This window comes from Tenrec ecaudatus, chromosome 9 (assembly GCF_050624435.1).
Source record: "Tenrec ecaudatus isolate mTenEca1 chromosome 9, mTenEca1.hap1, whole genome shotgun sequence".
NCBI classification, from domain to species: domain Eukaryota; kingdom Metazoa; phylum Chordata; class Mammalia; order Afrosoricida; family Tenrecidae; genus Tenrec; species Tenrec ecaudatus.
The window spans coordinates 127,032,518-127,056,778 of NC_134538.1; the positions used below are offsets into that span (position 1 = coordinate 127,032,518).

A 24,261-nucleotide genomic window follows, 5' to 3' on the forward strand; every position below is an offset into this window, starting at 1 on the left:
AAAATGATGTCAAATTCATGGTGCTACAAAAAGACGAACTGCGGCCGAACAGGGTTCGGGTCGGATGGACAGATGGCAACGACACGGGCCTGCTCCTCTCTCATCGCTGCCCCGGCAATGTCCCTCTTCTTGTAAACATGACATTCTTCTACAAACAGGGTGAAGGCTGGCCCAAAATCATTTTCAGATTCGCCTCTTTTAAAAAGGAGGGCGAAAGAGCAGACCATGTGGGGGAAAAAAGGCGAGAGAGAGCTCTGTTAAGGTGGGAGTCACAGGGAGAAGGAGACCGATATTGGAAAATAAAGAAAACAGAGGTGGGGTGGGGGTAGGTAGGGTAGGATTGGGGGGCGCAGGGAGTACAGTTCCCCAAGGAAGCAGATTGTCATGGTTTGAAGTCAAAGGCCATTGACTGGTACAACGTTGAAGACGTTTTCAGAAATAAGATGCCGCCCCTTGTCTGCCCAGACCCACTTCAGGATTCCGGAGATGTGAGAAAGAACGATTTGGGGGAGCCAGTTTCCCCAGGACAGGCCGCCTCTCCTGGACTCAGAGAAGCACTGCGAATGCTTGCCCTGGGGAACGAAGCCAGCGTTGACATCCAGCGAGTATGGATGACATCTGCTTGAAAATAAGTGCCTTTATATCTTGGGGTAGCTTGCACGGACGCCGAAGTGAAAATCAGTTATATATACATATTTTTAAAAATCAGTTATAATTCCTTTGGGTGGGAGAGACTAAATTAGACAGAGAAACGATTAGAAACAGAAGGCAGCCTGGCGCTTGTGGTGCCAAACTTGTTCAACATGTGATTTAAAAGGCGTGGATAAGTTTTCCTGGCCATTCTCCAAATAACAACCTTTAGCTTGCTTAAAAGCCAAAATCCATGACTCAAAAGAGCGTGCTGGGGAGAAATTTTTGACAGATAAAATTAGATATTCTTGGCAGCATCAAATAACATATATCCATAAACTCAAGTACCTTTTTTTGAAGTGAGCCTCAAAATATACAAAGCTCTATCTTGTCACCCCTGGGGGTTATACAACTTGATTGTGTCCCCTAATGTTTATCAGGTGCTTTCGATGTGCCAGGCACTGCTTTTAATTCTCATACCGACATTACGACATAGGTACTCTTCTCATATAATCTAATTTCAAAGATGAGGCAACTGAATCAAAGAGATGCTGCATAATTTACCCAAGGTCACCCAGGTATTAAGTGAAAAAATAGGACTGAAACTCAGACAGCATGACTCCAATCTACTCTTACTAAAGCCCCTCTCTCAGGCGTTTATGTTGGAGGTGGCAGTGGCTGTGGAGTTGGCTCCGGCTCATGGCGCTCCCAAGTGTGCAGAGAACTGCCTGGAAGGGTTTCCAAGGCCGTGCCCTTTGGGAAGCAGATGCCTTGGTCCGAACTCCCAAGTCCTCCATTAGCAGGCAAACACTTATTGTTTGCCCCACTCTTGCCCTCCTCATGGTGCACACAAACAGATCTAGAGTGCTACGGACGCATGTAGGGCTGCCTCGGTTTCTCTATTGAGGAGAATGTATGTATACGTTATATGTAAATATAGGGAAAAAGCTTCCTCATTGTTGAGCCAGGAACTAGCAGGGCATCCATCCCCTTGTTGAAGGTCTCAGCTCTTGTTGGACAATTCTCTCCAGTATGACCTTGGATTCTGGGAACAATCCCGCCCTAGAAGAGGCTAGGACTGTTGACAGCTCCCTTCTGTGACAGCTGACAGTCCCTTCAGAACGTCCTGAGGGGCTTCATCATGCTTTCTCAACAGTCTCTCCATCGTCTCCACTTGAGTGTACTGTTTCGTGTTAGAATCTTGATATATATTATATATATAATTTTATATTATTTTCATTTATATAAATATGAGCATATCATTACATACTTCATGCACTTGCCCTTTTGCTTTTTCATCTACAACACACCTTGGAATCATTTCATGTATATCCATGTATATTGACTTGTTAGTGTCCCATGATCGACTTTTAAATATTTTCTCAGAAGAGGGAAATGAAAAGCTGGGGTCTAGAGAAGTGCCCCGGAAGCCTGGGTTGGGCCAGAGGATGGGGTTGGAGAGTTCGTGACACAGTGGGGAGGAGAGAGGATGTTGCTAAACACACCTGTATAATTTCACAGTAGTTCAAAGTTTGGAGCCAAATTGCTTGGGTCAATAGTCCAGCTGGATGAAGAGAAAATGATACACTCTTTCGGCATGTGGGAGTGCAAGGCCTACTCCGAGGTAAGACTTAGGCGCAACAGCCGTTGAGTTTTCCCATTGTTTTGAATCAGGCCACTCTGAGCAATGTGGCACCTGTGGTAGGAAGAATGCCCTGCTTTCCGTCTGCCCCCTTTCTTCATGCTACGCTTACTCCGTCCACTTCCCTCATTCTTTGCTGCCCAGTCTGTCCCTTAATGAGCGATAGATCTCTCTGTTATTATTAAAGATTCTTTGTAAATGAAGAATTTGATAGATTTTAGGATTGGGTTGCTACCAATTCCATTCAAGAGAGGGGGTCAGAGCGAACTTACAAAGCGCTCTTTGTAAAGCAAAGCCGTTTTGCACTAGCCACAAAAAGGAAGATAAGCTGCCCCAGTCAGAGGATGTGCTGTCGTTTCTCACTGAAAGCAGTGCGGGTTACTGCTTGCATCCATTTCTGCGCACATCTGCAGGAGTTACCTGGACTGCTGAGGTCACTTAGTGTGGGGCACCACCACGACTGAACAAGTCAAGTTATTAACCCTACAGGTGGTCATTAGAAACAATTGCATACATTTTAAATATTAAGATTTCCCCCCCACACCTTCTTCTCATGTGTCATTACAAATTATACATGCCAAAATATTTTCTTTAGGGACTAGTTCGCTAAGAAGTTCAAAGTTCAAATCATGCTTTTTAAGAGCCTTCCCCCTCCACATACACACCTGAGTTCAAAGATTATGTGCGTTTCACAGAAGAAAAAAGGCCCCTTGTCCTCCTTCTCAAGGGCACACTGTTGGTATACTAGGGTAAGTCTTGGGCTGTCAAGAGCCCTGTTGGCAGTTGAAAGCCAACAGCCACCCCGTGGGAGAAAGGTAAGAAAGGCAAGGCTGTCTGCTCTAGTCAAGTCTTACAGCCCAAGAAACCCTAAGAAGCACCTCTACTCTGGCCGGTAGGATTGCCATGCAGTGGAACCAACTCGCTGACAGTGAGTTTGGCTCGTTGATCCTCATCCTGTGCGGGAAAGTAGGCTAGGCAGTACCCTCAGGTGAGCAGGGGACTGCTGTCCCACTGCCATCAAGCCAATTCCAATTCAGAGTGAAGCCATACAGCTCCAAGGCTGGAACGCTTTACGGGAGCAACCAGCCTCATCTTGCTCCCATGCAGCCACTGATAGACTAGAGCCTGGTGGTGAGCAGCCGGACGCTCGTCCAATGGCTAGTCCCACAAGGGCTCCTCCCTCAGAGCCATGGACCTTTCCACGCTGGACTGCTCAAGGGCTCGGTGTTAATATTTTATCAGCCGACACACTTGCCCTGAGTGTCTGTTTTTAGTTTCCACATACAGACCAAAGACCCCCCAGTGTGCTGTCTCCAGAGCCGATGATCTGAACAGTAGCCACGCGGGTTCTCTACAGCTTTCTCTCTCAGCAGCAGCTCAGTGGTCTTGACCCCTTTTCTTTCTCATCCATGATTGTGGGGACAGCCTAATGGGTTCCAGTGCACCCTTTGTCTCTAAGGTCTGATAAGATGTTGGAATGACTCAGAAACTCCAGAGAAAGGGCTATTTTATCCCGCAGATCAAAAGACTGTGAAAGCAAGGTCCACGAGGTTCTTGGCTCCAAGTCTCTATGTTTCCGGGAAATGTGCTTACTCTCCCAGGACCCAGGAAGCTCCACCAGAAAAAAAGCAATGTTTTCCAAGACCTTTATTGGTCTCATTATGTGGCCATCATAGGTTATATCATGCTTCCTAAAGTTTAATCCAAAGGAGCCCTGGTGGCATACTGGGTTATGCTTTTGGCTGCTAATCTCAAGGTCAGGAGTTCCAAACCACTCTGCACAAGCAAGGTGAGGCTTAGCTCAGAAAGAGTCACAGTCCCAGAAACCCATAGGGGCAATCCTACGCTGTCCTATAGGCTTGCTACAAGTCAGAGTTGACTTGATAGCAGGACTTTTTTTTAAATTATTTTTTAACCATTTTATTGGGGGCTTATACAACTCTTATCACAATCCATACATACATACATCAATTGTGTAAAGCACATTTGTACATTCATTGCCCTCATCATTCTCACAACATTTGCTCTCTACCTAAGCCCCTGGCATCAGCTCCTCATTTTTCCCCTCCCTCCCTGCTCCCCACTCATGAACCCTTGATAATTTATGAATTACTATTTTGTCATATCTTGCCCTGTCTGACATCTCCCTTAACCCACTTTTCTGTTGTCCGTCCCCCAAGGAGGAGGATATATGTAGATCCCTGTAATCGGTTCCCTCTTTCCAACCCATCCTCCCTCCACACTGCCGGTATCTCCACTCTTACCACTGGTCCTGAAGGGTTCATCTGCCCTGGATTCCCTGTGTTTCCATTTCCTATCTGTACCAGTGTACATCCTCTGGTCTAGCCAGATTTGTAAGGTAGAATTGGGATCATGATAGTGAGTGGGGAGGAAGCATTTAGGAACTGGAGGAAAGTTGTATGTTTCATCGTTGCTACACTGCACCGACTGGCTGGTCTTCTCCCCACCACCCTTCTGTAAAGGAATGTCCAGTTGCCTACAGATTGGGTCCCCACTCTGCACTCCTCCTCATTCACAATGATATGATTTTTTCTTCTTTGTTTTTTTGTTCTGATACCTCATCCCTTGGACACCTTGTGATCACACAGGCTGGTATGCTTCTTCCATGTGGGCTTTGTTGCTTCCGAGCTAGATGGCTGCTTGTTTATCATCAGCATTGGCTTCTATTGGTCCTTCTTGGTCTGGCCAATAGCCCTTGACCTCACATGTCGGACCCAGCACCAAAGGCCAAACTTTCTTTGTTGCAATGGGGGTCTGCACCCTGCACTGGACTTTGCATTGCATAAACACAAGTGCTTCTGCTTCTTCTTTTTTACCCAATAGTTTTATTGGCTTATAACTCACATGTCATACAATTCAATAGTTCAATTGCATCAAGAAGAGTTGTACAATCAGCACTATAGTCAGTTAGAACATTTTCTTCATTCTTGACAATAAACTCTTTCCTGACTCAGACTCTTGGCTCTTTCTCCCTTTTTTAACAGGCATTTCCTCATCCTTCAGGTCTCGTTAAAGGTTATTCCTCAGAAAGAGAACTACCTTCACGGAATCAATAGCAATGTCTTCCTTCTCTCCCTACCGTGTACTGCCCCTATTAGTTATTCTACGAGACACCTAGTTCTCTCATAGCTTTTTAAAAAAATCATTTTATTGGGGGCTCTTACAACTCTTCTTACAAAACATACATCAATTGTATCCAACATATTCGTACATATATTGCATCGTTCTTTTCTCGACATTTACTTTCCATTGAGCTCTTGGGACCAGCTCCTCCCTTTTCCCCTCCTCCCCACCACCTCCCCAACCCTCGTGGCTCCTTGATAGATTGCAGGTTGTTAATTATTTTCAATTCTCACTCCAACTGCCGTCTTCCTTCCTCTCTGGTTTCTGTTGTTCTTCTCCCCGACTGGTGGGGGAGGGGGGGTGGAGGGCGTGGGGGTGGTTACGTGCACTTGCATAGCTTTTATCATCATCTACCATAATCAAAATTGTTAATGCGTGCAATCGCATGGATAATTAAAGATGATTAGATTGCAAAAGGTTAAAAAAAAGAACAAGAAACCGTAGTTGGAAAGTAGGGGTTTGGAGAAAGAAACAAAGCTGGAGAACAAATGATAGGATTTTGCAAGACCCATCAATGACTTGTAAATAGCAAATAACCTTGTCAACCACACACAAGGCAGCTAGTTATACGTATGGATTTCTGCAGATGGGATACACAGGAATCACATTGACTACATGTGGAGAAGCTCAATCTCAGCAGCTAAAACCAGAACAGGGGCGACTGTGGGACAGACCATCGATGGCTCATAGCAAGTTCAGATGGAAGCTGAAGAAAATGCAACCAAGTCCACGAGGGCCAAAAGACCACCGAGATTATACTGGACCTGACTTTGAAGAACATCTCAAGAACAGATTTGCTGCATTGAACACTACTAACACAAGTCCTCATGAGCTGTGGGAAGACATCAAGACCATCATTCATGAAGAAAGCAAAAGGTCGTGAAAAAGACAATAAAGAAAGAAAGATCAAAGTGTGTATCAGAAGAGACTCTGAAACTTGCTTTTAATCTTTGAGTAGTTAAGGCAAATGCAAAATATGGTGAAGTCAAAGAGCAGAACAGAAATTTTCGGAGGGAAGCTCAAGAAGACAAAGTCAAATATTACAATGAAATGTGCAAAGACCTAGGGTTATAAAACCAAAAAGGAAGAAATTCAAGCCTCAAGTGGCAATAATGAAAGATTCTATGGGCTAAATAGTGAATGAACGAGAAAGCCTTAAAAGAAAAAGGAAAGAACACACAGTCTCTGTACCAAAAAGAACTAGTCACCCTTCTACTATTTGAAAAGGTAGCATATGAGCAAGAGCCAATGGTGCTGAAGGAAGAAGTTCAGTCTGTTCTGAAAGCATTATCTAAAAGCACAGGTCCAGGAGCTGATGGCATACCAATTAAAATGTTTCAACAGGCTGTTGAAGTACAGCACTTCATCATCTATGCCAGGAAATTTGGAAAACAGCTCCTTGACCAATTAACTGGAAGAGATCTATATTTATACCCATTCCAAAGAAAGGTGACTCAACAGAATGTTCAAACTTTGAACAGTATCAGTGATATCACATGCAAGGAAAATTTTACTAAAGATCATCCAACAAAGGTTATAACAGTATATTGACAAGGAGCTGCCAGAAATTCAGACCAGATTCAGAAGAGGATGTGGAACAAGAAATATCATTGTTGATGTCAGATGGATCTTGGCTGATAGCAGAGAAGACCAGAGAGATGTTGAATTGTATTTTCATGACTATACCAAGGCATTCCACTTTGTGCATCATAGCATGCTGTAGATTTCTATGAGAGGAATGGGAATTCCCCAACACCTCATTGTGCTCACGGGGCACTTGTACATGGAATAGGAGGCAGCTGTACTAACAAAACAAGGTTCTAAAATTGCATTGCAGTGTTTCAAATCAGGAAAGGTATTTGTTCAATCTGAATGCTGATCGAACATCAGATCAACTGGATTCTATGAAGAAGAATGTGGCCTTAGGATTGAAGGAAGGGTTATTTACAAGCGACTCTATGCACATGACACAGCCTTGCTTGCTGACAGTGAGGCGGACTTGAAGCACTTGCTGATGAAGATCAAGGATTGCAGTCTTCAGTGTGGATGACAACTCCATGTAAAGAAGACCAAACAAAGTTCCTCAAGACAATACAAGCTATATATGAAAAACCAACAGCCAAAGTGGTAGTCAATGGAGAAATGACTAACATAATTCCACTGAAAAAGGGGACCAGACAAGGATGCCCCTTGTCCCCACTCCTATTTAATATCGTGCTGGAGGTTTTAGCTAACAGCATAAGGCAAAGAAGTGACATCAAAGGTATACGTCTGGGGAAGGAAGAGGTGAAACTATCGTTATTTGCAGATGATATGATTCTATATATGGAAAATCCCAAAAGTTCCACAAGGGGAGTACTGGAAGCAATAGGGGAGTTTGGCAGAGTGGCAGGATACAAGATCAACAAACAGAAGTCCATCGGACTGTTATACACATCAGATAAGACCACAGGAGATAAAAAAGGTGGTACCCTTCACAATAGCCAAACACAAATTGAAATATCTAGGGATACACCTGACTAAAAAAAACAAAAGATCTATATAGGGAAAACTATAGAACACTATTACAAGAAACCAAGAGCAACCTCAACAAATGGAAGAATATTCCATGCTCTTGGATTGGGAGACTTAATATAGTTAAGATGTCAGTTCTGCCAAAAGCACTATATAAGTTTAATGCCATCCCGATACAATTACCATCATCTTTCTGCAAAGAAATGGAAAAACTGATTACCAACTTCATATGGAGAGGGAAGAAGCCCAGAATTAGCAGAGAACTCCTCAAGAAGAAGGACACCGTGGGAGGGCTTGCTTTACCTGACTTTGGCACATACTATGCAGCCACAGTTCTCAAAACTGCATGGTATTGGTACAATGACAGATACTCAGACCAATGGAAGAGAACTGAAAACCCAGAAATAAAAGCATCAGCATACACACAGCTGATCTTTGATAAGGGCCCCAAATATATCAAATGGGAAGCCAATGCCCTCTTTAACAAGTGGTGCTGGAAAAAATGGATATCAACATGCAGAAAAATGAAGCAAGACCCTTATCTCACTCCATGCACAAGAATAAACTCAAGGTGAATCACAGACCTTGAAGTTAAACCCCAAACTATTAGGACCATCAATGAGGGAATTGGGACCAACTTGAGAACTTTGGCGCAGGGAATACACAGGCTATCAGAAATAGGGAAGGACACAAACACAGAGGAGGCACAAATCGACAAATGGGATATACTGAAGATAAAACACATGTGTACATCTAAAGAATTCACCAAGAGAGTAATAAGAGATTCCACAGACTGGGAAAACATCTTTAGCAATGACACATCAGACAAAGGTCTTATTACTAAAATCTACAATACTCTGATAGCTTCCAAAAAGAAAAAAACCAATAGCCCACTTGAAAGGTGGGCAAAGGACTTGAACAGAAATTTTACAGGGACAGAAATCCGAATGGCCAACAAACATATGAGAAAATGTTCCCGATCTTTAGCCATAAGAGAAATGCAAATTAAAACAACAATGAGGTACCACCTGACACCCTCAAAGGGAGCCCAGTTCAAAAAATCAGAAAGCAACAAGTGTTGGAGGAGCTGTGGGGAGACAGGAACTCTCATCCACTGCTGGTGGGCCTGTAAGTATGTACAGCCACTATGGAAATCAATCTGGCAATACCTAAAACAGATGGAAATAGAGATACCATATGACCCAGCAATTCCCCTACTGGGCATATACCCAGAAGAGGCAAGGAACAAACCAAGACCAGACATCTGTGCTCCAATGTTCATTGCGGCACAGTTCACAATTGCAAGGAGTTGGAAGCAACCCAAATTTCCATCAACTGACGATTGGATTAAAAAACTGTGGTATATACATACAATGGAGTACTATGCATCACCAAAAAGCAGTGATGAACGTATGAGGCACATAGCGGCATGGGAAGAACTGGAGGAAATCATGCTAAGCGAGGTAAGTCAGGCACAAAAGGACAAGTACAACATGAGCCCGCTGAGGTAAGTATTAAAAATTTTTTTTAATTAAAAAAATTTTTTTTTAATTTTTTTAAATGCAAAAGTGGCATAGGGGAAAAAGCTACTGTATACAAACATTCCTGGGGTGAAGACTGTGTAGTATGGCAGAGACCAGATCAAAACCAGGCATGCACATGGTAGACAACAGTGGAGGAGGTGGGAAAGGAAAACAAAAGGATGAATATAAGGAAGAAAAGGGAAGTGGGGGCATGGGGCACTAATCCACCCAAGGGGAGGGTATTGTTTATATCTCCACAGGGAAAGTGGGACCAGACTTCAACCCAGTGCCGCAAGGTGTGAATGCAATATCCTGGCGTGGAGTAGGGCCCAGCACCAAAAATTAAGTGGATTCCTGCCCTCGGCCGAAAAGAATTTGTTTCAAAGGATGACATTGATTATGCAGCTCCGGGAGATGGACATATCTGATCAGAGCACACGGAAGCAGATGAAGGGGCAGGAGGAGACAGTGGAACACAGCCTGGCCCACGAGGCCATGAGGATGATGTTCCTGAGTAGAGCAGCCAGTCCACAGAGAGAACAACATGGCTGGCCCCACTATGAGACATGATGCCCCTCAGTGACTAAGGGCGATACAGGGGACAGCACCGGAGACACAATGTGGGAATTGCACCTGACCTGATCCCACCACACTGAGGCAAAGCACTGGGGGAGTGCAGTGGAACAGCAAGGGAATGGAGTGGCAAGGTCCCCAGGGAATGCTGAAAGTGGACTTTGGGGCCAGGGCGTTGAGCCCCAACAGACTGGACTGGAAAACGCTCCTAAGGGCCAGCAAACGATCCTTGAACAAACTACAAGCCTTTCTTTTGTGAAGTGTTTTGTTTTGTTCTTTGTCAGTGGTTTGTTTTTGTTGTTTTATTGTCTGGTTGTATACTGTTGCTTTTTCCTCTGTCTTGTTTTCGTGCATGTTAGTGTCTCCACAAGTCTGTCTGAATAGGACAGGCTGGATGAACTATCTGGAGGAAAAACAATAGGACAGACAGTTCCGGGGGGACAGACAGATCCGGGTGGGGGAGGGGGAGGAGGGTAAGGAAGTGGTGTTAATAAACACAGGGAGAAGGGAACAACATGGGACCCAAAATGGTAGTGAGGGGGGAGTGACAGGCCTGATGGGGAACGATCAAGGGTAAGGTTGCGTAGAGAAGAGGTATAGCTGTAGCCCAGGTGGGGACGGAGCATGGTGGTGGGGCAGGAGGAAAGTCAAGGGAGAGGGAGGAAGGAGCTGGGAGTCAAGGGACATTTTGGAGGTCTAGACAAAGACATGTACATGCAAACATATATATGAGGATGGGGAAATAGATCTAATTGTCTACATTTATAGGTTTAATATTAAGGTGGTGGAAGGACCTTGGGCCTCTACTCAAGCACTCCCTCAATGCATGAATACTTTCGTTTATTAAATTGGTACTCTATGATGCTCACTCTTCCAACACAACTGCTGAAGCCAAAGTGGGTGAACAAGTAAATGTGGTGAAGAAAGCTGATGGTGCCCGGCTATCAAAAGAGATAGTGTCTGGGGTCTTAAAGGCTTGAAGATAAACAAGCGGCCATCTAGCTCAGAAGCAACAAAGCCCACATGGAAGAACACACCAGCCTGAGTGAGCGAGTGATCCCAAAGGGATCAGTTATCAGGCATCAAAGAACAAAAAATCATCATATCTTTGGCTGCACACCTCCATGATAGGATCGCTGAAGACAAATGGGTGCATAAGCAAATGTGGCGAAGAAAGCGGATGGTGCCCGGCTATCAAAAGAGATAGTGTCTGGGGTCTTAAAGGCTTGAAGATAAACAAGCGGCCATCTAGCTCAGAAGCAAAAAAGCCCACATGGAAGAAGCACACCAGCCAGTGTGATCACGAGGTGCCAAAGGGACCAGGTATAAGGCATCATGCAAAAAAAAAAAGAGAGAATATGTGTGTGTGTATGTGTGTGTGTGTATATATATATATATATACCACATTGAATGAAGGGGGAAGTGCAGAGTGGAGACCCAAGGCCCAAGTGTCGGCCACTGGAGATCCCCTCATAGAGGGGTTTAGGAGAGGAGATGGGTCAGTCAGGGTGCAAGGTAGTACCGACGAAGAGCACAGCTTTCCCCCAGATCCTGGATGCTTCCTCCCCCCAACTACCATGATCCGAATTCTACCTTGCAGGGCTGGATAGGGCAGAGGTTGTACACTGGTACATATGAGGGCTGGAGGCACAGGGAATCCAGGGTGGATGATACCTTCAGGACCAAGGGTTTGAGGGGCGATGCTGGGAGAGTGTAGGGTGAGTGGGTTGGAAAGGGGGAACTGATTACAGGGATCCATATGTGACCTCCTCCCTGGGAGAGGGACGGCAGAGAAGGGGGGGAAGGGAGACTCCAGATAGAGCAAGATATGACAAAATAACGATGTATAAATTACAAAGGGCACATGAGGGAGAGGGGAGCGGGGAGGGAGGGGAAAAAAAAGAGGACCTGATGCAAAGGGCTTAAGTGGAGAGCAAATGCTTTGAGAATGATTGGGGCGGGGAATGTATGGATGTGCTTTATACAATTGATGTATGTATATGTATGGATTGTGATAAGAGTTGTATGAGCCCCTAATAAAACGTTTTAAAAAAAAAAAGAAGACCAAACACCTCAGAACTGGACCACTAGATAACATCATGAGAAACGCAGCAAGAGCTGAAGTCACCGACGACTTTGTTTTGCTTGAGTCCACAATCAATGCTCATGGAACCAGCAGTCAAAAAATGAAACAACTGATTTGCACTGGGTGCATCTGCTGTAAAAGACCTCTTTATAGGACTGTAAAGCAAGGATGTGATTTTGAGGACTAAGGTGTGCCTGACCCAAGCCATGGCACTTTCAACTGTGTCATATGTATGTAAAAGCTGGACATTGGATAAGAAAAACTGAAAAAGAATCAATGCATTTGAATTGTGGTGCTGGAGTAGAATATTGAAAATACCACGGGCTACCAAAAGGACAAACCAATCTGTCTTAGAAGAAGTACGGCCAGAATGCTTATTAGAGGCAAAAATGGTGAGACTTCATCTTAGCTCCTTTGGATATGTTGTCAGGAAAGGCCAGTCCCTAGAAAAGGACAGCATACTTGGTAAAATAAAAGGGCAGCCAAAGAAAGGAAGGCCCTTAAGGAGCTGGACTGACACCATGGCTGCAACAATGGCCTCAAACATAGGAACAATTGAGAGGATGGTGAAGGGCCGGGTACTATTCTGTTCTGCTGGGCATAAGATTACTATGGCTTGGAACCAATTCGATGACACCTAACAACACAATAAGAACAACAACATCATAATGAATCTATACTCTCCTATAGGATTGCTATGAGTCAGAAATGACTAGATGGGAGTGAGCTTTTGTTTTGGGATCATAATCAAGTATTTGGATTGATTGATTGATTGATCTTCATTGACTTCCACTAGAATATAAGTCCTTAGAGAGTAAAGTCTTTGTCATTCTTGTTGGTGTAGTACCCTCGGCGCTTAGGGTGGAATCTAACATAAGTAGGCAGATCAACAAATACTCACTGAATGAATGAATGAAGACCTAAAGAATGAATGAATGGAATACTTAAACATCCAACTCATGATAACACAGCATGTTATCTTTGAAACGACTCTCTCAAAATCATTTTTCCCCTCTCCTTGACAAATCATCATTTTCTGACTGAGACATAGATTGTATTACATAAAAATGAAATTTTATTGAAAATCATTTTAAATTGGAATAAACTGCTGCATAAAGTTTAGAAAGAATTCTTGAAGTTGGATTTTGACTTTAAATTGTTCTCATCCTGAGCAGAAATTTTGCAACCATTGTCTTGAGAAAACTAATTGTTGTTGTTGTAAGTGCCCTGGGTTTGCTGTGTCTCATAGTAACCCTGCACACAACATAACCAACCACTGCCCAGGCCTGCCCCATCCTCACAATAGCTCTTATATTTCAGTGAATCTTGCCAAGATCCCTCCTCTTTTCCACTGACACTCTGTTGTTTTGGTGACCCTCGACTTTTCCAAGAATGATGTCCTTACATGAGACGAAGTCTCCCAACCCTGACTTCCAAGGGTCATTCTGATTGTGCTTCTAGCAGTCCATGTAATTTCAATATTCATTGCCAATACCAGAATTCAAATCCATCAATTCTTCCTCACTCTTGCTTATTCAGCTTCCATATGCATATAAAACAATTTAAAATACTATGGCTTGTGTCAGGTGCACCTTAGTCTTCAAAGTTAGTTAAAGAAGTCCTTGTGCAGCAGGCATGTCCAAAGTAATATCCATTGATACTAAGCAATTCTTTGTTAAATTGTTGATTGATTGGTTGATGGATCATTGAATGATGGGATATTGAGGGGTAGCACTCATAAGCACTTGGAGGAGTACATGAATGGGGCAAACAGGTAAGTGCTTGACTATTAACTGAAGGCTTGGGAGTTCAAAACCAACCAGAGCTTCCTCAGAAGACAGGCTGGAGAGCAGTTCTCTTTGCACTTTGGGATCACCATGAGTTGGCACCAACTACCAGCAACTACCATCAACATAAACACCTGGAGAGAAGGGTTTTCTGGAGAGTATGCTGGAGTCACTAGCCCAGTCCCAAGAAGTTGAACATCAAAGATGTCCCAAATGTCCAACCCTTCCAAGATGTTATCTTGCATCATTCCCTGACTGCTCCCTTTAATATATTCCCGAACACCCCTGGGTTCCGAGTCCCCGCAAGATCTCACAGAAACCCACAAATTGTTAAAGAAATGTCTTATGTGCTTGTAGAGGCTGTGATTGCCAAGGGCCTTCCTCTTTTTAGTTGCTCCTCCACGTTCTTCTCTTTTTCCTTCCAATTTTAATTATCCTCTTTTATTTTTAGAATCATTTTATTGGGGGCTCATACATTTTATTGGGGGCTCATATTTTTTAGAATCATTTTATTGGGGGCTCTTATCACAGTCAATACATCCATCCATTGGGTTGAGCACATTTGTACGTTAGTTGCCATCATCATTTTCAAAACATTTTTTTTCTACTTCAGCCCTTGGTATCAGCTCCTCATTTTTCCCCTCCCTCTCCCAGCCTCTCTCCCTCATGAACCCTTGATCATTTATAAATTATCATTATTTTGTTATGTCTTACACTGGCCAATGTCTCCCTTCACCTAATTTTCTGTTGTCCATCCCCCTGGGAGGGGATGCTCGTCTACTTTCTTGGTGACCCTCCACTTTACTCAGCAGGATGACCTTTTCCAGAGACTGGTTTCAAATCTGAAGGTCAGGCAGAGGTGAGCCAAATGCAGGTTCCAGAGCCAGAAGTTAAAAAATGCCCAAAGGTTAAAGCAGGTCTTCTTGCCTCTACTAAAGCTCAGCCACGAACTCAAGGGCTGGCTGTGATGGAGGGTGTTGTTTTCTTGGTTAGCAGACCATGCCTACAAGGAAACAAAAGTATGGTGTCTTAACTCACACCTCCCAGTAGAGTAGTCTAAATATGCCTCCAAGAAAATAAAGGTGTCACTTGCTTCACACCCTCTACTGAAGTCAGCTCAAATCCTAATTCTGTCCTGTAGTGGAGCAGAGAACGCCCTGCAAAATGGGATGAGAGTCCAAACCTCGAGTCCGGAAGTACAGCTTCAGTCATCACCAGCAGGTGCTGTAAGTGTTCCTCGCGTGGAGCCAGCAAGATGTGTCATCTGTAGATGACTGGCAGTTCGTCAGCCTTCCTTCACTCCTGATACCATCTTATTCTTCATAATCCAGCGTCTCTGATTATGTGTTTAGCACATACAACCCTGATGCACACCTGTCCTGATTTTAAACCATGCAGTGTGCTCTGGTTCAAGCCACACAGCTGCCTTTCGATCTATGTCTAGGCCCCACAGGAGCACAGTGAAGCGTTCTGAAAACCCATTCTTCTCGAGGCTAGCCCGAGTTGGTTGTGATCCGCATCATGGCAACACACAAGGCCCCACAGTACGATGTATTGACAGACAAGTGGTGGGAGAAACTGAATACTACAATTGAAACAAGAGCTCAGGGTTAAACTTATGTGTTGGGCTACTCACCGCAAGGTCAGCAGGTTGAAACCAGCAGCTGCTCCGTTGGAGAAAGGCTGATAAATAAGCACTGCCCCTCTCGCTACGAAGCTGGCGAAGCTTACTTTGCAGAGCAGAACGAGTCTCTGCTGTGTTTCATATGACAAGTGCACTGGGTGGAGAGAGCAAGCTGTTGTCACCCCCTACTCCTTGCGGTTTCTAAAAGATGGACACAGTCAGACACTCTCTGGCCTATAAGAAAGCAGTTCTGAGTTCCTATGAAATGTTACAGGGAATCTAGAGATATCACATGACCCAGTGTGCTCACTACTAGGCAGATACCCTAGAAAATCAGAGCCATGAGACGCATCGATATAAGCACATTCTGTTCAATGCAACTTTATTGTAGTGAAAACGTGGCAGCAGCCTGTGTCCATAATTTGTTTATTGATTCAGCAGATGAATGAGAAAACAAATTAGAATGTAGACACACAATGGAATACTACAGTGTTAAAGAATAATGGTGTATATATATGTGAAACTTCTCAAATATGGATCGAACTGACAAAAAGTCAAGAAAAGGTTTCCACAGAGAAATAAAATACCTTCTGATGGTTACCAGACATGGGAGAGGGAAAGAGGGAAAATCGCTAACTAGATAGCAGACATTTATTAACTTGAGGAAAGAAGAGGAAATACACCAAAAGGGGAGGTGAGCCCAGCATGGCCACACGGGAGGAAAATGCTGGAAGTACATAAAAGACAACAGTGGGAAATGCTTGCATATAAAACCCTGCGGCCACAGTACTAATAAAGAGTAATTTATGAGTGGATACATAGGCACACATCTAACAGGTATGGGATGACATACGGGAGTATGCCCAGGAGCATGTACAGATGTATATGCTAATTACGTCTCATTCTACGTATGTCTTCGCAGGTGTTGCAGGTAGATCCAGGTATATGGTAGAGCACGGGGAACGGGGTAGCACCAAGTGCTGCTAACTTCTTCGGCATGATGAAATACCTTGAGGGGCTAAGTCACCGGGCTTGAGGGATTAGGAGCGTGTTGTTGTTGGTTATCGTCAAGTGGGTCTGACCCATCTCCACATGATGCACAACAGAACAAACACGGCCCGGTCCTGCGCCATCCTCACCATTGTTCCTCTGCTCGAGTCCGTTGCTGCCGCCACTCTGTCCATCGTATCGTTGAGCGCCGTCCTGTTTTTCACGGCCCTTCTGCTTTACCGGGTATGACGGTCCCTCCTGACAACACGTCCAACAAATGGAAGACCAAGTCTCACCATCCTGCCTCTAGCCGGTGTCACTCAGACTCTGTTCCTACTAAAGGCAATGGTACCCCCTACTTTGGTGAGCAGTCACTGGGGGAGCGGCCATGTAAGATGGAACTATGGGTCTCTCCCTAAGCATAGCAAAGCCTAGTAAAGAAAATAAGAGACCCCTGGAAACAATTAGGTCCAAACATCAATGAACTCGGCAAACCACAGCCACCTCCACTCACGGGAGATCGGAAGAAATCGAGGATCCCTTACTGCCACCAGTGACCGCTCCGGTCGGGATCACAACAAGAGGGCCAGAGCAGAGTGAGCGGAAAATGTCAAACAAAGTTGGAAATCATTCCGAAACAGCAACAACAGGTCAGTGGGCTGAGAGACCGTTGGAATCCTGGAGACCATGGTGCCTGGACAACCCTACAACCTTGGACCTGAACTCACTCCGCGGCTCAACTTTCAGCCAAACCATGGGCCTGTAAAATGAATGACACACCAGGGCGAGAAGCACTTCTCCCAATCATCCGCCATGTGAGGCCGAAGGGGTAGCATTTGTGAAAAACAGAGTTCAGAAAGCAGGAAGGACAGGGAAGATGGGTAAACCAACTGGAAACCCCGAGAAGCAGTGGGAAGAGGCCTGTTTTACTAAGGAGATCACACACAACAAATGTCATGAAATAAAATGTGTACAGATTGTTGAAAGACAACAGCGGTTGGTGTAAGACATGAAAAAAATAATAATTTATAAATCATCAAGGGTTCATGAGGGAAGGAGGCTGGGGGAGGGAAGGGGAGTGAGCTGATACCAAGGGCTCAAGTAGAAAGAAAATGTTTTGAAAATGATGATGGCAACATAGGTACAAATGTGCTTGATACAATAGATGGATGTATGGATTGTGATGAGAGCTGTAAGAGCCCCCAATAAAATGATTTTTTGAAAAAAGAGAATAAAAAGTGGCAGAAAAAATATTGTTGAGAGAAAAAATTGCTACAAAGCAATTTTTATTTATTTTATTTATAAAAACTTTCCATTAATGATATTTTTTTAAAAAATAGATCTGAGAGGCCTCCATTTTCCGGAGGGCGTCCTGCGGGAGTCCGGCCTCTGACCAAGGGTCCGCGGTAAACCGGCCCAACGGCAGCCGATGCTGCGTGGGCGGCTGCTCGGGCGTCTGGTCTCCATGGCCGGCTGCGTCTGTCTGTCCCGGAGCAGCACAGGATCAGGAAGCGTCGGTCCTGTGGAAGCTGCCATTCGCGCCAAACTGGAGCAGGCATTGAGCCCCGAGGTACTGGAACTGCGCAATGAGAGCGGTGGCCACGCAGTCCCACCGGGCAGCGAGACGCATTTTCGCGTGGCTGTGGTGAGCTCTCGCTTCGAGGGGCTGAGCCCTTTGCAGCGACACCGGCTAGTCCACGAGGCGCTGTCGGAGGAACTGGCGGGACAGGTGCACGCACTGGCCATCCAGGCACGTACCCCCGCCCAGTGGAGGGATAACCCTGAACTGGACAAGAGCCCCCCATGCCTGGGTGGAAGCAAGAAAACTCGAGGAACACCCTGAGCCCCTAAAGAGGGCCTGGAGCGGGACGTGAGCAGGCTAGATGGGAATAAACTACTGGAGTCTTCCTCTCGATTCAGTCTGAGATGTGTAAAGGGTGAGGACCCCTGAGCCCTGTTCTACTGGCATATCCCTGTTTTCCAGAAATACAAACTCATGTCAGACGCTTGCCCTCAAAAGGCTACCCAGTTGTTAAATATTTGTGACGAAGGGTCCAACAGTAGGTGTGATTTGTTAGAAACCGTCTTATACATTAAAGCAAACTATTGTGTGAAAAAAAAATAGATCTGCTAGGGAAAGCTACTTAACAAAAGAAGTTTTTAAAAGCTCACCCACATACACAAAGGACCATGATTATTGAACTTGGGTTTGTGTCCCACCCACTGACGTCAACTTGATGCTGACTCATATTGACCCCGTAAGACAGAATAGAACTACAATCTGTCTCTTTAAAAGCGTTCTGGTGTGGATAGGAGAAGGTGGACCGCGTTTGACACTCAACCACTCACACCCATTCTCATTGGACTGATCCACCATGGCAGCCCTCTCAGTGTCCCATTACACATCCCACTTCCTCCCTCCTTTCCTGCCTCCACTCCTTCGGTTTCCCTAATCCTCGGAACTGTGTCCTCGGGGAAATGCTCCTGTTTTTGTCTTAAATGGTTGGTTATTCTAACATGGAGGCGACTTTAGTTTCTGACTTAAAGGGTAAGGACCATAGTCTTGGGGTCTCACCAGTCTCTATCCAAACAGTGAGACTGGTTTCTTTTCTGATTGTGAGAACAGCAATCTTGACCAGAGAAAACTGTCACTTCTTTCTTCTGTGGGGCAGCCTGTGGGTTCCAACGGCCAATATGTCTATTAATGGTCCATTGCCTAATCCTATGCCACTAGGGCTCACTGATTCTCCTACAGAGACATGCATTTCAAAGCATCTACAGAAGGGTCCTGCCTGTTCTCCAAGGGAATTTACAACGTCCTGGACTCCTACACACTAGTCTAGTTTTGTTTCTGTCCCTTTGCTGTCTTGGCCTGGCTCTCTGGGCCTCTGGGTGAGAGGTTGGTGGTTTGGGTCAGAAGAGAAGTACACTGCCTCCAAAGACAATCCTCCGGAGCCCTGTTCTGCTCTGAAACCCATGAGATTGCCCCGAGGGGAAATCTCAAAAGCCACTGAGTTAGTTGCTTGTCTTTTCTACCTCATCCTGCTGCTTTCAATGATCACCACCACCACCACCCCGTCACCACGTTCAGATGCAAAGGGACCGATAACACAGTCAAAGTTTTTTGTTTTTTTAAAATATATTCATTTTTTCTTATTTTAAAAAAATAATTTTATTGAGGGCTTATACAACTCTTATCACAATCCATACACCCATCCATTGTGTCAAGCACATTTGTACATTTGTTGCCATCATCATTCTCAAAACATTTTCTTTCCACCTTAAGCCCTTGGTGTCAGCTCTTCATTTTTTCCCTCCCTCCCCCCCACACCCTTGGTATTCACAAATCATTATTATTTTTTCATGTCTTTTCAATTTTGCAATTAAAAAAATTTTTTAATGTCTTACACTGTCCGATGTCTCCCTTCTTGGCTATCCGTCCAACTTCTCAGCTTCTTTGCTCAGTAGATTGAATAAGTATGGTGAAAGGATGAAACTCTAGCACATACCTCCCTGCCTTAACACCATGCAGTATCCCCTTCCTCTGTTCAAACAACTAACTCTTGGTCTCTGTATAGGTTTCACATGAGCAGTCTTAAGTAGTCTCAAATTCCCACTGTTCACAATGTTATGCATAATTTTTTATGATCTACACAACTGAATGCTTTTGCATACTCAATAAAACATAAGAAAAGCTCTTTCTGGTAGTTTCTGCCTGGCAGTTACCTATTGCTGTACCCCTGCAACTGTCTTTAACCCATCTCAAATATGTTTTTATGTTATTAATAATATTGTTCGTTAACTCCAATGTTCCGCCAGCACACCTTTCTTTGAAATAGGCATGTGTATGGATCTCTTCCAACTGGTTGGCCAAGTAGCTGTCTTCCAAACTTCTTGGCATAGATGAGTGAACACCTGCAGCATTACATGTGATCGTGGAAGCATCTCACTTTGTATTCCGTCAGTTTCTGAAAACTTTGTTTTGCAACGTAGACTTCTTCGTTCAGTACCGTCAGCTCTTGATCATATGCTACCTCCTGAAATGAAGGAAAAGCGTCACTTATTTTGGAGATAGGACTCTATATTCCATCTTCTTTTGATACTTCCTTTGTTGTCCAGTATTTTGCCCACAGAATCCTTCAATATCTCAACTGGAGGCTTGAATGTGTTCTTCAGTTGCCTCAGTTGGAGGAATGCTGACAGCACCCATCCCTTTTGTTTTCCTTAAATGTTTCCCTTTTGTTTTTCTAATTAGGTGTTTACATATTTTATTATAATACCAGGGGGTAACCAAAAAGACAGGATGTTTTTTCAACGTGATGTATTTAAATTTTTCTATAACACAACCTCACCACCTTCAAAGTACTCTCTATTACAATTGATATATTTGTCAAAACTGCAGTTCCAGTCTTAGAAACATGTTTCAAACTTATCTGTTTGGATGACTTGACAGCACTTGCCTTGTTTTTTCCTTCACCTCTTCTATGTCATCAATTCGCTGTCCTTTCAAGTGCTTCTGCATTCTTGGAAACAAAAAGAAGTCGCACACAGCGCGGTCAGGTGAGTAAGGCGCCTGGGGCCAGAGAGGCATGATGTTTTTTTATGCGGAAAACTGGTGCGCAGAGATGGCTGCGTGAGCAGGTGCATTGTAGTGGTGACAAACCCAGTCCCTCATCTAACACAAATCAGGCCTTTTTTTGTCCCACACTTATGCAATCTTTTCAAACCCTCTAAATAGAAAGTTTGATTAATAGTCTGACTTGGTGGGACAAACTCCAAATACACTTGGCGTTGACATTTTCGTTTGTTCTAGAAGTTGACAGACATCCAGAATGAGGTTTGCCATCAGTTAATTGACAGAAAGGAGAAAACCACTTGTGCACTCGAGTTTTATCCATAAGGGGAGTTGATTTATAATCTCCTAGCAGGAAAAATGTGTTCTACGAAAGCTCTGCATAGCGGGGCTTTTTTCCATTTGGTTTGGGGGGGGGGCGGGCGTGAGAGGATGTGTGCCCTCTTGTACTTTAACTTCTCAAACGACCCTTTGAAGTTTCCTGTTCAGTTCCGCGTGACTTCTTATTTCTTCCTATTGCTTTAGCTACTCTAAGTTCAAGGGAGAGTTTCAGAATCTCTTCCGTTGGTTTTGAGAATGTTACAAAAGGTCATCCTTCTCAGGGAGGCAAAGTCCTTGCCCTCGAGCAATTTTTAGTATCGTGAAGAAGATAAGACTCTAAAGAAAATGGTGATGCTGACAGGTAGATAATTCCACTGTGTCCTGTAGTTGCTCTGAGCCAGGATGGACCCAATGGCCGTGAGAGAAAGACAAGGTAGACAGTGAGGCATAGAGAGGCAATCAGCTAAGCTTCCAAGAGAATCCAGAAATGGGACCAGGTTAATCCCGACGGAGTGGATTAGGAATGGTCATGGAGTAGATAATGTTTTAGTCAGACCCTGATAGGTACATCCGGAATCTATAACAAATGAAACTGTTAGGCAGCTTAGCGCAAGGATGGGGATGTCCGTTAACGCATGTCCAGAGAGCCAAGCTCGGGAACAAAGAGCGGGCACTGCACATGCTCAGAGGCTCAGGTTTCGTGACGGTTGGCATGGGTGGGCGCTAAACCTGGATTGGCCAACGTGGGCCAGGTGAATTCAATTCAGCCAATGGGGTCGATCAGGGATCGTCCACCACACCTCCCCATGGAATCCTTGAAGAGGCAGGAGCCTAGAGTCAGAAGGAGAGATTTAACATAGAGTCGCAGGGAAGGAGAACTTTGTCTGCGTGACGCTGAGCAGCTTCTGCCAGGTTGCATGGTCGGGAGGAGTCCTATAGGTGCTGTGTAAACATGAAACGTCTTCTAACTCTCATTAAACTCACTTGGATCACGAACCAGGCTTCGGTGTGAATTCTTTCTCGCGCGGAGCCAAGGACCGAGGTCCAACTCTATTTCCAGAGAGATCTAACAAAACCAACCAACAAACAAAAACCAAATGATAGAGTCCTCTTCAACTCATGACAACTTCAAGTGTTTCTGAGAACTCCGCTCCACACAGCTTTCAAACCTGTGAGCCACCAGACGCAGACTTGCAAGTCTTCCTTTGGAGTCACCTCTGGGTGTGTTTGAGCTACCAACCTTTAGTTTATTAGCACAAGGTTTCAGCATCCATATATCAGTTATTTCATTGTAATCAAGTTATACACCCAGCAATATGTGCCCTTTCTTAAGATACACACACAGTGAGACATGCATATGCTTGGTGCATGTTGTAATTTATTAATAATTTTTTAAAAATACAGAAGTAGCTTTTTTTTTAAGCTTAGCAATGCTCCTGCTCTTTACCCATTGACTCCCAGTACTGCCCTCCCAAATGTGACAACCCCGAATGTCTCCAAGCCCAATGTCTTCTGGGGTTCAAAGTAGCCTCTAGACAAGGACCACCAATTTGCACAAGTAAAACATGTACTTAGGGCAGAACCTCCCACCACCATTCCTTGGCAGGTGGTAAGAACGCTAAAGTTCATGACCTTGATTTTCCTTTTAGGTTCCTTCTTTAATGGTTTGTAACCACATTAGAGTCAAGTAAGCCTTTGAAGATCTGTTGAAAGTTGTTGACTCATTCTCAGGGAAACACACATGCTCACACTGTGTTGAGTACATTTTCAGAGTATTTACATAAGGGTTTCCTGAGACATCTGTTTCCTGGAGCTTATAGACAATGGTCCATATTTTCTTGCTGGGTGGGTAGCAGAAGATTCATATTTTGCACACTCTTTATTTGCTTAAAAAAAAACTAAAAAAACCATTGCTGTGTCCAACTCAGGGCAAAGTAGAACTGCCCCGATGGGCCCAAAGCTGGCCTGCTTCTGGGAGCATACGCTCACATCGTTCTCTCACATGGTAGCTGGTGGATTTGAACTACCAACCTTTCAGTTAGCCGCTGAGTGCTTAACTACTGTACCGCCAGACCTCTACGTACTGAACACGCATTAAAAAACCAAAGCACACTCACCGCCATCAGGAGAGTCTGACTCCTAGGCGACCCTAGAGGACAGGGTAGGTCGGATAATCAGGTGAGAAGTCCCCTTTCTCTCCCCTACTTCGGCCCGTGTTCTTACATTCACCCAGCAAAAGACAAAACGCGCGCAGGATAGGTGAGCAAGACAACACACTGATCCCTCTCCGTTCAGGTGTTCTCTCTGATTGTCCATATCAGGCGTCCTCAAACTACAGCCACATGCGGCCCGCCCAGGGCATTTATCCAACCCGCCGGGTGTTTTTGCCCCGTTTGTTTTTTTACCTTCAAAATAAGGTATGTGCAGTGTGTGTAGGAATTTGTTCATAGTTTTGTTTTTAAACTATAGTCCGGCCCTCCAACGGGTCTGAGGGACAATGAACTGGCCCCCTGTTTAAAAAGTTTGAGGACCCCTGGTCCACATAAATGAGAAAAGAGAGAGCCAGCCACGTAACAAAGGGGGTGACACGAACTCTTTATTGTGATTTTCAACTGTCCTACACACACGTGCCGAGTATGCGTCTAAATGTCATGGCTAAGAAAAAGGGAGACCCCACCCCCACCCTGTATAACCACCGCCCTTGGGGTCCTCTTAGGAAAGCCTTTCTTGAAACCCACTATTCAAAACGGGTCACTGGTTCGATCCTCCTGGCCTCCTCACCTGGTAGGAGCAGATATCTCAGAATGCGGAGCACCCTGATCCTATAACCGATGAATCAAGGTCAACCCTCCAG

General features: G+C 44.6%; 1 protein-coding gene across 1 annotated transcript; it reads left to right on the forward strand.

Moving 5' to 3' along the window:
• The first annotated feature begins 17,864 nt into the window (after positions 1–17,864).
• Positions 17,865–18,622, forward strand: LOC142456527 (bolA-like protein 1). Its single transcript, XM_075557666.1, has one exon. It carries the CDS (start codon positions 17,943–17,945, stop codon positions 18,354–18,356), a length of 414 nt encoding a protein of 137 aa, XP_075413781.1. The 5' UTR covers positions 17,865–17,942; the 3' UTR covers positions 18,357–18,622.
• The last annotated feature ends 5,639 nt before the right edge of the window (positions 18,623–24,261 follow it).